Source organism: Colossoma macropomum, unplaced genomic scaffold (assembly GCF_904425465.1).
Source record: "Colossoma macropomum unplaced genomic scaffold, Colossoma_macropomum, whole genome shotgun sequence".
Classification (NCBI taxonomy): Eukaryota; Metazoa; Chordata; class Actinopteri; order Characiformes; family Serrasalmidae; genus Colossoma; species Colossoma macropomum.
In genome coordinates, this window is record NW_023494786.1 from 14,105,200 (window position 1) to 14,121,593 (window position 16,394).

The following is a 16,394-nucleotide window of genomic DNA, read 5'->3' on the forward strand; positions in this document are numbered from 1 at the left end:
TATAGACTTATTATTTTTTAGACTTTTTAGAATGTCTTAGAACTTAGTTTGTGTTTAGTACTTCACATTAAATATTACAGAACTTCAAAGCACACAGTTTGATCGTACTGGTAGAAAAAATATCTTTATGCGTCCATCTCAAAGGCAGCAGGCCAAGTGAGATGTGGTATGTCGTTCCTGATAGTGATGTATTGTTCAGAAATGAGTCGGCTCTTTTAGTGAAAGTTGGGAGCCATTTTCACACTGAAGATTATTTGTTGGTTTGTTTGTTTGTTTTTGTGAATTGAGACAAAACAAATTGGTAGATGTTATGACACTGTAGTAATCACAGGACCCAACTTCGTAGATCTCCTTTGGAACATTCTGCCCCCTCATTATCCCCAAGTCAGTTTGTCACCATGTTTGTCTTGTTTTTCATGTGCTTCTGTGTTGTGCTCTTTAGTGCTTCTGATTTTTTACTTTTACCTGCATTTGTTTGTTGATGACTTGCTAGTTGACTGAGTGCTGCGTTTTTCCTGTTTCCTGAAATTCATTCAGTGACCAATATAATGCATGTTTTACATAATTTCAGGCTCCAATAGTGGTTCAAGTAAGCGTTGGCCCTGCGTCTGTTAGCTAACCTAACAGAATTAGCAGTTAGCATTCTCCTTCAGGTACATTGAGCTGTCCTATAACATTGCATCGGGGCAGTTTGAAAAGAATTTGTGGCAGTTCACACGTCTCAAAGGAAGCATGTGCTATCCTTTACCCTCCAAGCTTGGTAGCGTTGTGTGCTTAGGGGAGATGTAGCTAGTGGGTGGAATTGGTCACGACTACATTGGGGAGAAAACTGGTTTACTACCAGTATTAAAAAATAAAAAATGTCCTGTGCCCATGATTCATGAAGAATGCTACTAAATGTGGGTCTAATAGCCAAATTAAGAGATGGAGTACTGCATTCCAGTAGCATGAATAATTGATATTTAGTTAAAAATACAGAACCCATGCTTTAAGGGATTTAAATTTGCCCACCAGTGTGAGTCTGTTGTGCATAGTGGCCTTGTGGCAATGCTAGGCTAACCACAGTGCCAGCCCAGCAGATTAGCATTTGAAATGGATTTAGAGATGGTCAGATTTTCATGAATTATTTGATGTATTTATGTGCCATATGGCTGTTGCATGACTGTTAAATCCTTTTAGTGGTTTTCTAAGTGAATGGAATTGTCTTTTTAACCAGCTTTGTGGAGATGGCATATGATGCTTTTCTTAACAAGAAGAAGCCTATGGTGGTCAAGAAAACATGTTTTAGTGTACTGAGAAGGTGTTTGCTCACATCAAACAGCGAAAGGTATAGACAAACATAGGGCGAAGTGTGCGTGTGATTCCACAGAATGTGTACAGCAGACATATGGTGAAACAGTAAATACAGACATTTGGCAGATAATGGAGGATACACATTGTAGACTTGTTGCTGCCTGTCTGTAAACACGTGTTCATACATATTGCATGCTATAGCAGTGTACATGCTGTACATTTTATCTGTTATGAAGTGCTTATATCCTTACGTAACATGATAGTGAGCAAGTTTGTGGGCCTCAGGTGAATTTGGCTGCGAGTGACGCACCCAGTGTTATTATGGGGTTAGTGCAGAGAGACTGGCGCACCATTTAACACCACACTGCAAGAATCAACAGAGCTGTTTGACTCCTGCCTTCGAGGAAAAGCTATGTCTCTAATTATGCTGTTGACTTTTTCTTTGGCATATAATTGGTTCTGCAAGCAACATGTCCAAGTTACTCACTACTCGGCTGCTAGCCAGTCACTATAAGAGCATCATTCTTTCGCATTTTACATGCTCTGAAGTTGGTTAATGTTTCGAAATCTTTACTGCTGCTTTACAGTACAATACAGTATAATTTTTAGAACTGTAAACTGTCAATTGCAATAATTTGAGATTAATTTTGGCTTGCATTTGTCTTATTTGCTCAAATTTGAATCTAAAGAAATGTATTTTGCATTTAAAAAGCAGTATATTTTGTTTTAGCTGTATGAGTAAACAAAATAAGGTTAAATAAGAATTCTGTCTGTTTTTCCAAATTTCTGCAGAATTGCCATTTAAATTAATTCAGAGTGGTTTGGTGTGGTGTACTTAATTGTAGAGAAACTTGCTCACTCCTGATTTCTTTACAGTGGCGGTGATAGAAACCAGTGACTACAGTGCAAATATAGCCATTTTATTTTCTATCCAAAATGTTCAGTGAACCCACATGTCTTCAATCACATGCTCATAATGATAAAATAGTGGTAGGTCTGGGGAAAAAGGTTTCTTTGGGGACTATTTTGCCTCACAACAACCTGCATGTACTTCTCTGATGTGAATGGGTTAAAAATATATACATTTTTGCTCAAAGGCTTTGAATTTCAAAACTGTTGTAAAACATTGTTTAAGGCAACAGATTCATAATCATTTGGGGTTATATCTGTGTTATATATTTCTTTTTTCTTTCTGTTTTCTTAATGCCTTTTGAGACATTAACTGCATCAGACCTGCTGTAAACAATTTTGACCCGGTCAGTTTCTCTACAACAGAGCTTTTCACATCATACTGCTCTGAATGACTTTGTCTACATCTTAATGATTTAATTATGCAGAAATGTTGAAAAAAGAATGCGTTTATTGCTTATTAATAACGTTATTGTGTGAACGTTGGGTTCTTTTGAACCCTGATTTGAGCCCTGAATGCAGTTTACTGTTTACTGTTTCACCAATACCCAGTGAGAGCAACAGTGGCTGCATGTTCCAGTTCCTCCAGGTTTGTAGCCCGCTAGTGCTCATGTCACTGTCGCATCTTGTTTTGAGGTGAACTGTAGCTTTTCACTTTCCTGTTGCTTTTGGTAGTTTCTCTCACATGAGTCCTGTACAGTGTAGTCTGCTAAGTTAATGATATTTCAGCATCAGCGGTGTGTTTTTTACTTGTAAATAATGTCTTTAGAAAGTTGTGCAACAACATGAATGAGCGTTGTTTTCCTTCATTTAAATAATGAACCCAGTAACATTTAAGCTAATATAGTGAACCAAATCTTATTGTGGGCTGAGTGTATCGGTAGACCCCTAGCAATTATGTAATTATATAATTACATAATTGCTAACATATGATTGTGCAGTGAATAACATTTAAATTCTAAATTTACATTATATATAACATGCTGTGTCCATGTTGTTTACATGTTAAAGTTAGCACTTAGATGTTTTTCCTGCTTATTCTTCTTTTGTTATTACCGCTACAGCTGCTGCTTCTTAGGGTTAAGGATCAGTCAGGGTTAAGGATAATGTGGTATGGGTGCTTTAGGCCTGGGTGGAGCTGATTGAGTGCATGAGTATGTTGGTATGTCACTCTAGTGTTAATATGCCGGTGGTGAGTGGAGTGGCGGAGACTGTTGGGTGAGCCTGTGGAGCTCTGGGCAGAGGTGAGGTGAGGTGAGGGATGAAGGGACGAGGATGGGTGAAAGGGGATTGGGGTTGTTTCTGGCTGCTCCAAGCTGCATACTCTTCTCATTATCCCTGCCTGACTGGCTCATAGCTCACATTCCTCCTCAATCCAAACTCTCTCTCTCTCTCTCTGCTGGCTGGTCAGCTTGCAGAGTAACCACAGCCTCACTGCTGCTGCTTCTCACACAGAGCTCTTCTGCACACATTTATACCATATACGTGCAGTGTACATGCTGTACAAACACCGTTGCGAGGTGCTTATGGCTTATGTTCTTATGGAATACGATGGTGAGTGGCCAAGTCTGTGGGCCTTAGAATTGATGTGTGAACTGTGCATTCTGAACCTGACCTGCATCTTGCATCATCTGCATACGTCATGCACATTCACACTCAACTTTGCACAAATCAAATACTCTTACACACCTCAGTGTTTACCACATATAGGCTATACTTGTTCATTGGATGTCTTTTCAGTATATTTTGTCCCATTTTAGCAATAAAATGAATATATGAATATACAAATTAAAAGGCCTCTTTTGCATAACATGAGATGCAGTATTAACTGGTTGTTTCAGTACTGCATATACAGTCTTCTGCTGTGTTCTGTGTATAATCTGTATGTGTGTATATCCACGTGTGTATTTTGTGGTTAGCGGAGGCAGTAGTAATTAGCTACATGTACAAAATTTGAGTGGATTTATTTTTAAATAATATTTTTACTAATATTGAACATGTGAGGAGTCTACTTTTACTCATATACATTAGGATGTGCTTGGTTAAATGAAAGTTTTTGCGATTGCTCTGTTAATTATGGAACAGATTTTATTTTTAAAATGACACATTCAAAGCTATTATAAAATACTTGATGTACACACATTACTGCACTCATCAATCATATGATATATTTATGTTCCAAGCTTGTCATGTTTTATTGTAGCAGAAAGATGCTCAACGCTGTGTGTGGTCAGTGATTTCATCTCACTGAGGGAAAACCACGGTTCCGCATAGCCTCATGTGCCTTTTTGTTCTAGAATATCACAAGATGGATAAAACAAGACATACCTTTAAGTTAAGCCCAAGTACAGCATAATTCAGAAGGTTTGTTGGATATTGTCACTTTGACTTTTTACCTTTTGTGATTTTATTTACATCTTTTGGTTGAATGTCATATTTGACAGTGTGTAGGATAATCGAACCAGAACTAAAATACAATGATGTATCACTTAATTATCGTTTGTCTGGACCATGGGAACTGAACTACAGATGTAAACAGACCCTTAGTCATAGAAACAGCATCTGTACAGTTTGTCATCAATTGTAGATGTTCTCAAAAAGAGATGAATAGAGCCTAACAAACTTCAGATTCTCTAACTGCTAAGAAGTCCCACTGCAGTTCCTCAGGTTACTCAGAGTTTTGTGACCTGCTACTTTTCTACTTTCTACACAAGTTGTTTTTTGGAAATACTTTTACTTGAGTATAGATGTAGGCTACTCTGTCCATGCTCACTTCTGGTGATTACATATTTTGTATGCCGTTGTGTTGTGATGTAGTGTTTGCACATTGGCAAAGAATTTCACCACAATTATTATTATGGAACACCACAAGAATTATTATAGCTCCTATCATTGATTCATTCATATCTAGTAGAGAGGTTATAACAACCAGCATTAAACAATCAGGTTTACTAACTGAATCTTAAAGGTAATCTGGTAATGCACTAAAAACTTATTAACTAATTAAAACAAAATAATTCTTTAACTACAAAGTAAAAGTACTGATACATTTGCGGGACACACATTACTGCCCTTTTCCTTTGTGTAGGTCAGTACTTGGTATTTTGCTTAGGTCAGTATATTGTTGCATATCCCTTCTTTTAGATGGCAGCTTGAAGTCTTTTAAGCAGACTGATGCTCAGCCAGGCTTGTTGGGTGTTCTCTTTTGGACGGCCAGAGCGTGGCAGGTTTTGAACACTTCTGGTCTCTTGCCACCACTCAGTACGTTTTTCACTCTTGATTTTGGAATTTTTTTAGTGTATTTAGTGTATTAAATCCAGTAGTCAAGTTTTCTTAGTTTTCAAACTTTCTCTATATTTCAGAATGTTAATGAAATTTAGAGTTTGGTGTGTTGGATGGTACATTGGAGATCTGTTTCAAGCATGTATGCTTTGAATTAGTGTCCCAGCATTTGTTTTGAAGTAAAATAGCGGGTTATGTGAATGTTTTATTGCTCAGTTGGACTCAAGGTATTGATTGACAAGTCATAATATAGCTGGAACGATGTACTTTTGAATAATTTTTTATAATACATTAACGAATTAAATAGCAGCAAAAAACAAATGATGATAGAAGTGACCCAAGACAATATGTGACAAATAAAACCTGAAGCTTGACACAGATCTGAGAATTTGCTGTATCCTCTCTGACATGTATTACGTTTACTGCTATTGCCACAACCTTTGCTGTTAAGAGTTGACTACTTGATAACCTCATTTCACTGCAGACCTGAGCTCTTATCCCTCCCTTGTACCTTTAGGAGTAACCATCTTACCACACGCTTTAGTCAGCAGTCACACACACCCTGCCACGCTGTGTTGAGTCACACTGATTAACTGTGTTTGAGCAGGGGAGCTGAAAGCAAACAAACTGCTCTTTTAGAAATTGATCCTGTGTCTGTCAGAGCCAGGTGGGCAGTGTGGCTCACAGAGAGCTTTAGGAAGGCTTACGGCGCCCTCTTGTGACTGGATTGCTGAACTGATACAGTTTCTTGACAGGAAGAGCAGGTAAAGACGGGAAGAGAAGCCTCCTGGTGGCTAGTTAAGGCAATGCTGCTGCTGAAAGAGTCATGAGTAGGACAAAGTACTCCTGTTGCTCAGAGGTTCAGTCTCTCAAAGAGGGATTAAACCTACTCTTGGACTAAGGCATTCTGAATAGAGGTTTTCCATGTGAAGGAAAATGTGGTACCAGACTAACCTTAAATTCCTGTCCAGGAAACCAGTGCTGAAACAAATGGCAATAGTAACAATGCTGTTGTTGTTCGTAATGTGTTTCCTTCCGTTCCAACAGAACCAGCTTATTCAAATATGGATGGTCCACAGTGGTTGTAATACTTGGTGCATTTGGATATAAATGTTTTGGAGATGCTCTTAACATGACAGTTGAGTACTTGGCCATTTAGACTGTTGCATGACATCTTGAGGAGGTGATTTAAGTTCCAGAAAATACCTTCTTTTTTCTTTTTTTTTAATGCTTTTGGAGTTATCCTGTGCTGCTCATTTCTGTTTCTTTTTGTAGCGAGGGATGGATGTTAGGTGAGTGGCGGTGTATTTTCCAGTGCCCTCTGCAGTTTTGAAACGGCTTGTAGGAAGTGCCAAGCCCTTGCATCATTTCCTCTGCCTGCATCTCGCAGCGCTTTAGCGATTCTTCTTTTTCCCTCTGTCTGTTTTCTCTGCACTCTGAAACGATTCTGCATACGTCCACACCTCCCAAAGAAAACAGACTTACTTGGCTGCACAAACTTTCAGTGGCTCGCACCCCCGTCTTTATTCAGTAGTGGTAGGTGTGCTGGAACTACGTCTTCTGTGGAGCAGCTGAGAAGAAGGAGCAGCTGGTGCTGAGAGAGGACAGGAGAGGAGAGGAGAAGAGAGGAGAGGAGCGTTATCACTTGCCATCCTGCCAGCATTCTTGGGGGCGGGGAGTGAGAGAGGTCAGCAGGAACAGTAGTGCTAGTCAGGGTCTATATTTAGGCTGACGTGGTACCCCCCCACCCCACGACAGCTGTCCCTCCTTCGTCAGGAATAGTGGAAACTAGCCGGTCTGTGGCCTGTGTGGGTGAGTGACGTGAGCTCACTGGCTCTCTGCTCTTTCTCTGTGACTCTCACACTCTCGCTGGCCACTTTAGGCCTCCACTCTGCTCCGTCCTGACCTTTGCTGGATAACGGAGCCACATTAGCTTTGAAGAGGCAGCACAGAACACCTGAGGTAAGGCAGCTTTGGCCCTAGTTTTGGGGCTTTAGAAGCTCAGATGTAGGTAGAGCTGCTGGAGGAGACTGGGCTCAATGTGCTGGCTCAGGCTGAGGCCTGTCTGGCTCTGCTGCACTATTTTTAGGGCTGAGAGCGATGGGCCGCTTGGTGAAAAGACCAGCTAGCATTGCCACTCTTTTAGGCTACTATAGGTATTCAGTCAAGTCTGAAACTGTAAATGTACTTGCTTTAATTTGAAGTTTTAATGTGTTTGAGATGCTGTTGTGTTGTGTTTATGGTAGGCTGGTGTTGGAGATCTTTGAGTGAGTTGGAGCCCTGGTACTCACTGCTTTTTGGGAAAAACTGAAGAGCTAGCTAATTTAAAGGGCAGTTCCTCCTATTTGTCAGAATTTCTGCATAATTCAGTTATTAAGATGTAAACAAAGTCATTCAGAGTGGTTTGATGTGAAACGCTTCATTATAGAGAAACTTACCGCACCAGAATTGTTCACAGTGGTGGTGATAGGAACCAGAATTTAATCAAAAAGCTACCTCATTATACAAAATAGTTACAAATATGCTGCCTGATGCCTGAGACATTGTTTTACAACAGTTTTCAGATAAAGTTTGGCTTAAAACATGCATTGTGGAGAGATACTTGCAGGGTGTTGTAGGAAAAATATTAACCAAAGAAAACTATTTTATCATTATCAGCATTAAATATAATAACACAGTAGGGGGTTGGTTTGGATAGTAAACAAAATGGCTTTGTTTGCGTTAAAGACATTAGAGAAAATAAGATAAAGAACCTTTGAATCTGTAAGTTTCTCTGCTGTGAAGAATTTCACATCAAAACAATCTGATTAACTTTGTTTGCATCTCAATGGCTGAGTTACTGAGATATTTTGAAAAATATGTGGAATCCCCATCTAAAATTTAATCTTATAAAGACAGTAGAGAGTTTATGTTAGTATTAATCTATGTGCCACGATTGGTGTTGTATAACAACATTGTACTGAGGACAGATTTTAGATTCTGATTTGTTTTGAGGCAAGTATGATTTGAAAGTCAAGGCAAATGGTGTGATTTAAATATCACTTGGACTAGAAAACTCTCACTTCCATAGCTTACATGCTTCAGATGTTATTGTTTCACATGTGCTATATATGCAGTTCAGCCCAATGAAGACTGAGAAGTTTTCCAGTACTTTCCAGTAAGGTGTTGCTGTTCTTTCCTGTATGCTGCTTCCTGTAGCTAAATCCATCTGTTAGTTAGTTCCATTATCACATTCTGTGCTTTGCGTAAAGAAATGGCCTCTGGAGCTGTGTGGGTGATTTGTCTGCTGTGTATGTAAAATGCTGAGACTTTGCAAGGAGTTATAGTCAGTTATTGAATTGCAAAAAAAGGGGGGATGGTGGGTTCAGACAGCTAGGTGGAAGTTGGGGTATTCCAAACACCTCCAAATCGCAAATGTAGAAGGAATTGAAATATGTGTAACAAATAAGTTGTCATTTAAAGATGAGTAGTCTGATCACTTTTTTTAAATGTGGAGATGGCATCCCGTTGCACCCCCCCTTAAATCGAGCCCTGGTTATAGCAAGTGACTCAGCACTGATAATGTGAATTGGTTGTTGTTGTTTTATTGTTTACGTTGGGCATAAATGAATAAAGGATTTACTCACACATTGTTGGATTTATTTTGTTGTCTTAACAAACGGGAGATTGTTGCTGTAGTGCAGTTGGGGCTTCAAGGAGAGATGTTGATTTAGGACTTGTTTACTGCTGTAAGTCCTGCTTTTAAATCTGTGGGTAGGCTTAAAGCTGTGGTGGTGAATCTAGTTACCATTATTGACTTGCCAGATTTAGACTTGATTTGTTTTTCAATTGGAGTGCTGGTGGCTATAGAGCTTTTGAATGGTGGAATATGTAGCCAATAGTTGCTACTCTAACTAAAATTTGCTTTGCTTTACTCCTATCAGGTGAGTACCTCGTGAATCAAAGGACAAGAACCACACAAATATCTGTAAGACCTTTAACGTAATTATGATTTCATTATTATGTGGTAGACCAATGCATACATCATAGATACAACCATTGGTCTAATAATCAAGCTTTAAGGGTCTTCAAGATATTTGGATGGTTCCAGACTTTTGCTTGACCCTGTAGTTTGTCATTATTCATATTGCTAGAAATGCATTTGATATTTCTATGCTTCTCCTACCATTGTTGTCTTATTTATTTAGGTACCATATTGATAAATTGCGTGGCAGTACTAGAGATTAGGTCCAATTTGGAGTGGCAGCTCCTTAAAAAAGACTCTGCTCTCAGTATCACAGTGCACTGTTCACAGATAAGCACTCCACGGATGCTTTATTTAGCTGGTGTGGTGTGCTCTAATTGAAAGACTGAGTCAGAGGGAGATGTCCTGCTGGTGTTAGGCTGGTATTAGGGTACAGCAGGGCAGGAGAGTGCATGTTGATGGAGATTGGGGAAGACCATATCCATTCTTTAGCCCCGTGTCTGTGCCAGGCCTCTGGAGCAGCTGGAAAAAGCCTGTTCAGCTGCTGTGTGCTCTGATGTAATGATGTAACGATGAGGTAAAACTACAGTGGCATTGCTATGCATGTTTATAAACAAAAGTACTTACAACTTATGAAGCTGAACTAATGTAGGCATATAGGACTGTTGCCATATTGGGTTGCTTTATTATTTATTTATTTTTTTACATTTATAATTGTGCAAATCTGATTATTGAAATCTGATTACTGATGAAACTATAGCACTATATAGTATTTCCACAGTCAAAAAACAAAAAGGCCCTCTCTTACAGCAGCTAACCAGCTTTAACTGCAGCCTCACACTTAGCCCAGTCTCGAACCTTACAGTGCTCTTTTGTCTTTTACTCAATTCACATTTGCCTTCTTGATGAATTTGAAATAAATAGGTGCCAGTTTTTGTGATGATAATGTATGTTTTAAATTAGAGAAAAAACTGTTAGACAAATTAAAAGATTAAAAGATAAGCTAGAGATTAAAAGGTAAACTAGAAAGCCTGTAAAATTGCCTCACTAAAAACACTATGTGGCCAAAAACGGTATCATTCCAATATTATTCCATTTCAGGGCCAGTGTAGCTGCAGATTTTTGTCAGCCAACCAGGAGAACACCTCAAATAACTCATCAACTGTCTTACAGTAAGAAACAGAGACAAATGGAGAAACTCATTTACAGTCATATGGACAGCCCTGGTTAAATGACATGTTTTGTTGATTTTCTAAATGAAAATGAGTGAGTTAACACATCTTTTACAGAGAACACACTTCTCCACATTTTAATGCCTAATTACTGTTTATTTGCTGAATTTAACAGATTGTGAGAAAAACATTAAATATGTGTGTAAAAGGTGTGCCACATTTGATGACTTGTTTTATTTTTTCCAATATCATTCCAACTCAGCCAAATAAGTAGAAGTTATGCACTGACAATTGTAGAAAAATGCCATATTTTAGGTTATTCCCTGTAGAGGGTGTGTTTTTATTTTCACTTAGAAAATCAACAAATAATTTGCCCATTGGCATTGAAAATTTTGCTTATGACCATGTATGCTGTTTTTTTGGCTACATAGCGTTTTATTGATGCTATTTTAAAGGCTTTCTGGTTTATCTTTTTCTGTCAGTTGTTTTTTTCTTTTGTAAGGCTATACATGGTTCGTTGTTGTTCAGATAAGTCAGTCATTCTTCTTTTGCCCATTTAAAAAAACAAACAAAAAAAAACAAAAAAAAACAACAATTTACTTGATTAATCAGGGGTCACCAGTCTTATCCAAGAATGGCTAGTGTGGCTACAGGTTTTTCTTCCAGCCCACCTGCAGATGTATTGGTGACCCCTGCCATCAGTAGATTATTTGATTACGAATATAATTGATAAAGCCCTATGTGTGTCACAGATGCTGTGCAGCAGTTGTAATTATATTGACTTATCAGATATTTTTAACCTCTTGGAGTGATCATACTAGTGTGCAATTTTGTAGTTCAGTGTCTCCAGCCAGTCCTCTGGGCCCCCAGACAGTCTATTCCAAAGTCCTCACACTTGGGGATAGAGCAAAATTGTGGACCATCTAGGGGTCCCTGAGGGCTAGTTTGAGAATCGCTGTTTTAGTTTGACTTTCTATGCAATTATACCCACGTGTGACGACCCCTAAAACCTCTGTCCCGCAGACCCAGAATCCCTTTCTTTCTCCAGAGACTTTCTTGCCTGAAGCTTTTGATCCAGGGCTAACGTCTTCAAGACCAGCAGCCACCATTGTGCCAGCCTCTTATCTCTTGGCCCACGTGACTGTCATCACCTCACAACGCCCTTCTTCATCTGTCTCCTCCCTGTACCCCCCTACCCGGCCCAGCCCATGACCACAGCGCCACCACCATGGCGTTCTCATCACGCTTTTCCTTCTGGGAGCAAAAGGAAAGTGGTGTTCCGTTCCTCATTCTCCATTCACTGCACAGTGCGCTCCTAGCTTTGTGTTTTCTGCATGCTGTCTTTCTTCTAATGCATATTGTCTCTGAGGTATATACCTAAAACAAACAGAGTACCGCCTCTTTTCTCAGGGTTCTGAGTGCTCAGTACATTTGAATGGTGGTGTGCATTTAAATGCATGGCCCAGTCTGCGTGTGTGTTCTGGGGCAGATGGAAAACATGGTTCACTGTGTAAAGCTGTCTGGTGTATTCTAACATCATAGCAGACTGTATTCTAAGGAGTTCACCAGTGCTGTGCCAGAGCTCTTTTGGTTTCATTTTGAAAGCTTGCCACTGGCTCGACCGCAGCAGTAAACTGACGCTGATGCTTTAAATGTAACATGATAAATGATAAAAATAAAACTGTGCATGTTTGGATTTGGTTATATAGTATAAAGCAGTATTGTTTGTTATTCTACTTTGCAATAACACCACTTATCAAATATAACTATTGACACTCTTAGAATTTCATACATGAGTGTGTGGTGTGCATCTGTGATATCCAGAGCACCGTTTCAATTGATTTAAAACCCACATCCTAATTAATTTCTCCCACAAACCTCTTCAGGTCAAAGAAGAGACCAAGGCAACCCCCAAGAGTTCGAAAGATAGTGTAAGTGCAGTGAGAAACACAGTGTGAAACGCCATCACGCTTTACTGACACAGGAAGCTGATTTGTTGGTTGGTGTGGGTCTGGGGGAAACATTCTTGTATAGTTCAAAAGTCACCCTTGTGTCCTCACTCACTGAGCTCTGCTAAGTTTTGTGTTTGCTTTTTACTAGTGATGCACTGAGATGAAAATCTTTGGCCGAAACTGAAACCAAAATTCAGGACACGCTAAAATTGAAACCGGAAAAGCTGACAAAAAGTAAAAAAAGGTTCATATAAAATAAACTTACTAATATTAGTACAGTGTATAGGCTACAGTATGTACGATGAATTCAAACGCCCTTGACAACCTAGAACACTCATCATCCAAGACAATTGATTCTATTTTATTTATTTTTTTAGTAATACTTCACAGTGCAGCACTGATTTCATCATTTGTACAACTGTAACTACAGATAGTGCTAGCATGCTAGCAAGGACTGTCCTTTCTCCTTCTGTTGTTTTGCTTTATTTTGTGTATCAAACAGGATGTCAGGTTTTTAAGTGGTATCAAACAGAGAAGTTCTTTGCTGTTGTATCCCCTCTTGATGTTTGGCATGAACAGTGATAACAGATCGCCAGTGTAATGTCCTTTGTAGAAACCATGACATAGTTTTACGTAGCTGACATTTTCACTGTTGATCTTCTGCTGCTGCTCAAACTGTTTGAACACGTCTTTGCTGACTGACGCAGGAGAGTGAAGAGAACAAGCAGTGCTTTTAATCACTGCTTCTCATTTTTCTTACTATTCAAACTATTTGTAAAGTCTTTTTGATTCTATAACGATTTTAACACTTTGTTGTAGGCCGATTTAAGCTTTGTTTCTTTTTCAGTCTAATTTTTTGAGCACTTTTTCTCTTTTGACTGAAACCGTGGCATTCTCAACACAGTTTTTTTGGGTGGCTGAAGTTTTGGTGTGTCTCTACTTTTTCCAGTCTTCACAGTATTCACAACCTGTTTAAAATGAAACAATGTTGAATTGGATAATGGTGGATATTGTCAGTCAGGTAGCCTAAATTAACTCACATTAGCAGCCATTGACCTAGCCGGATAATAGTGATAATAGGCGCAGGGATAACAGGGATAATAGTGTTTCCATTTCGTGCAACAAATTTGATGGAATTTACTTCTAAATAGCATAATCTCCTGTTGAAGGGAAGATGATTTACTGAGTCCTTTGTAGTTCTGGCAGTCAATATGCAGCTGTTGTTGACCAACATGCAGCTGCTAAGGACCATTTACTCAGAGAGGTATGTCGTGATAGGCAGTTAAGATAAACACCATGCGAATGCATGCACACACACGCCTGCTTCAGCACAGATTAGCAAAAATACTGATTCAGTTGTGAAGACTTTTTTTCCTTTGCTGAATTTGTTAGCTGTAAGGCTAATGCTAATAATATTTATGTTGCTTACATGAGAAATGCAGGCTTTTTGACCTTGCAGTGTTAATCAATTGTAACTATTGCATCCTTTTTGGATTATCAGTTATTTTGTTTTCTATTTTATTTTGTACAACCTTTTACATTAAAAAGTCAAACTACGCTTTATTTAGCGTTTAATGATAATTTGCTTTCTTAACTGCATGGCAAATGTAGTTCATTACAGGTTCCTTCAAGTTCTGTATCCATCAAAAGTCCTTAGGGAGTCTATCATGTAACACAATCTCATTTAGATAAATTCCTGTTGAAATAGCCCTTTAGCTTGTATTAGCTTGTTTACTGAGAATTATACTGAGATTATTGCAGCTTATTGCAGTGAGTGAGGGCAGAATGAACTATTATATGAGTAGGCGTCAGCTGCATGAAAGCTTCTTTTGCTTATTTTCTGCATAGGTGTCTGCACACCTTGGCTTTTCATATTGATCAGCCTGTGAAAAACAAGACAAATATTTTTAGTCGTTTTAGACACTTCAATTTTGTTATACTGCGTTTGATTCACTGATTTCCCTCTTCAGAACAAAATATTTTTTATTTTAAAAGGGCTTATGTAAGGTATAATTTTAGAGTTGTCTGCCGTTACCTTTGTGTGACAAAGATAGTAATCTCTGTCAGTAACGTCTTTTCCTTCTGCTCCTCTTGGGCCTTCCGGCTGAGTAGTCTGACAGTGATGGCAGTCTGAGCAGCCGTTCCCAGTCGGTGCCCTGTCTGGAGCCTGGTAAAGCTCTGTTGCGTACTAAGAGCCCCCAGCCTGCTCGAGACCCTCCTGGCCATGCCCAGTCCCAGCCCCAGCTCCGTGAGCGACTCAAGAGCCCCTCGCCCAATAGGAACAGGTTTTCTGTGGCCAAAAGTCCAGATCCACCAAAGATGCCGGAGCGCTTCAGAAGCCCTGAGCCTCTGAAAGCTTCCCCGAGTGTTGTGCCCGTGCTGAATGGTGATAGCAAGACCAATGGTCCCCTAAACAGCACCATCAAAACTGTGGTCGATAACAGTCAGCCGGACGTCGTAGAGGATCCACAGGGTGTAACCCGCAAGAAGGTGGTCAAGGTTGTGCGGAGGGTGGTGAGGAGAGTACTACCTGCTGAAGATGATGCTTCAGCCACAACTATGGTTACTTCTGTTCCCCAGGCTCCTAGTGAGCCACAAAAACCCACTGAGGCTCCCAAACCCATGCCAACGTCTGTGCCCAAAACCATGAAGATGCCAGTCTTTTCTTTCAAACATGACTCTGTAAAGAAGGAAGAGAAGGACGATATCTCTGCAGGTTTAGCAAGCCTGATGAACCGTGGCAGGACCAGGGAGCCGCGACCTCGGTCCCGCAAGGAAGATTCCATAGAAAAACAAGAGGAGAAGAAGGAAGAGAAAGAAAGCTCAGCAACAGCAGCAACAAGTGTGGTGAAACCTGCAGCTAGCCAGACTGCGGCATCCAAATCGGTGGAAAAAGCTGCTGTATGTTCTCCTCCATCTACTCCTGCTGTTTCCTCTCCTGTTAAGTCTCCTGTCTCCCCATCAGATGGCTTTGTCTCAGGTTCCAAGAATAAAAATCAGTCGCAACCTCCAGGGTTCACACCTGCTCCTAAACCCTGTACAACAGCACCCCCAGCAGGGTTTGTGCCAGTCCCTAAACCTGCTGGGTTTGTGCCAGCCCCTAAACCTGCTGGATTTGTTCCAGCCCCAAGGCCCTCTCCAATTTCTCCTCCACCAGGCTTCATACCTGCACCGAAGACTTCTCCCATGGCGCCTCCTGCTGGATTTATTCCGAAACCTGCGGAAGCCATTAAATCCCCCAGTACCTCTACCCCTTCAGCATCCATTCCAGACCCTAAATCTGTATCCATCACACCCAAATCTACTCCTGTAGCTCCCAAAGCAGCTTCACCTGCTACTTCTGACCCAGTCAAGCCCACCACCCTCTCATGTCCTGCACCCAAGCCTGACCCCTTCGCCCCTCCACCAGGGTTCATTCCCATCCCCAAACAGCTGACTACGAAGAGCCAAGAGGTACTGATTGTGCATTTGTTCTGCATGGATCACTTTACCCTCATGGGACTGTGTGAGAATTGGAAATCAACAGATCCAGCATGAGCTTGAGCAAACTCTTTGGTATTTAGCTAATCCTTTCTAATATATGTGCTTTCAGTTTCTAACAGAACTTACTTCACAGTGTGTTTATATAACAGTAAGCAGTCAAAAACTGCAAAGAGCAAAGATAAGTAAGATAACCCATTTTGATTTTTCTAATATATATACAGTACTGTGCAAAAGTCAGAGGCCACCCTTTATTATACTAATTTCTAGGTGAAACAGCCATTAAGCAGAATAAATAATAAAAGTAACCATTTTTCAGCATAAGGAAAAGAACATTATGTA

At 40.0% G+C, this 16,394-nt stretch overlaps 1 protein-coding gene across 11 annotated transcripts in view; it reads left to right on the forward strand.

Annotated features, from left to right (window-relative positions):
• The window catches only part of myo18ab (myosin XVIIIAb), a 141,676-nt gene that overhangs the window by 37,829 nt on the left and 87,453 nt on the right, over positions 1 to 16,394 (forward strand). For 4 of the 11 annotated variants that reach the window (XM_036561433.1, XM_036561458.1, XM_036561450.1 and 1 more), the window contains exons 1-4: positions 7,198 to 7,446; positions 11,644 to 11,887; positions 12,507 to 12,551; positions 14,685 to 16,025. The exons of 3 other annotated variants lie outside the window; for them this stretch is intronic. In XM_036561433.1, coding sequence (XP_036417326.1) covers positions 11,849 to 11,887; positions 12,507 to 12,551; positions 14,685 to 16,025 — 1,425 coding nt within the window. In that variant the 5' untranslated portion in view covers positions 7,198 to 7,446; positions 11,644 to 11,848. Of the gene's footprint in view, positions 1 to 7,197; positions 7,447 to 11,643; positions 11,888 to 12,506; positions 12,552 to 14,684; positions 16,026 to 16,394 lie in introns of those variants that run through there. 4 more of the 11 variants (XM_036561495.1, XM_036561504.1, XM_036561441.1 and 1 more) reach the window with 3 other exon arrangements.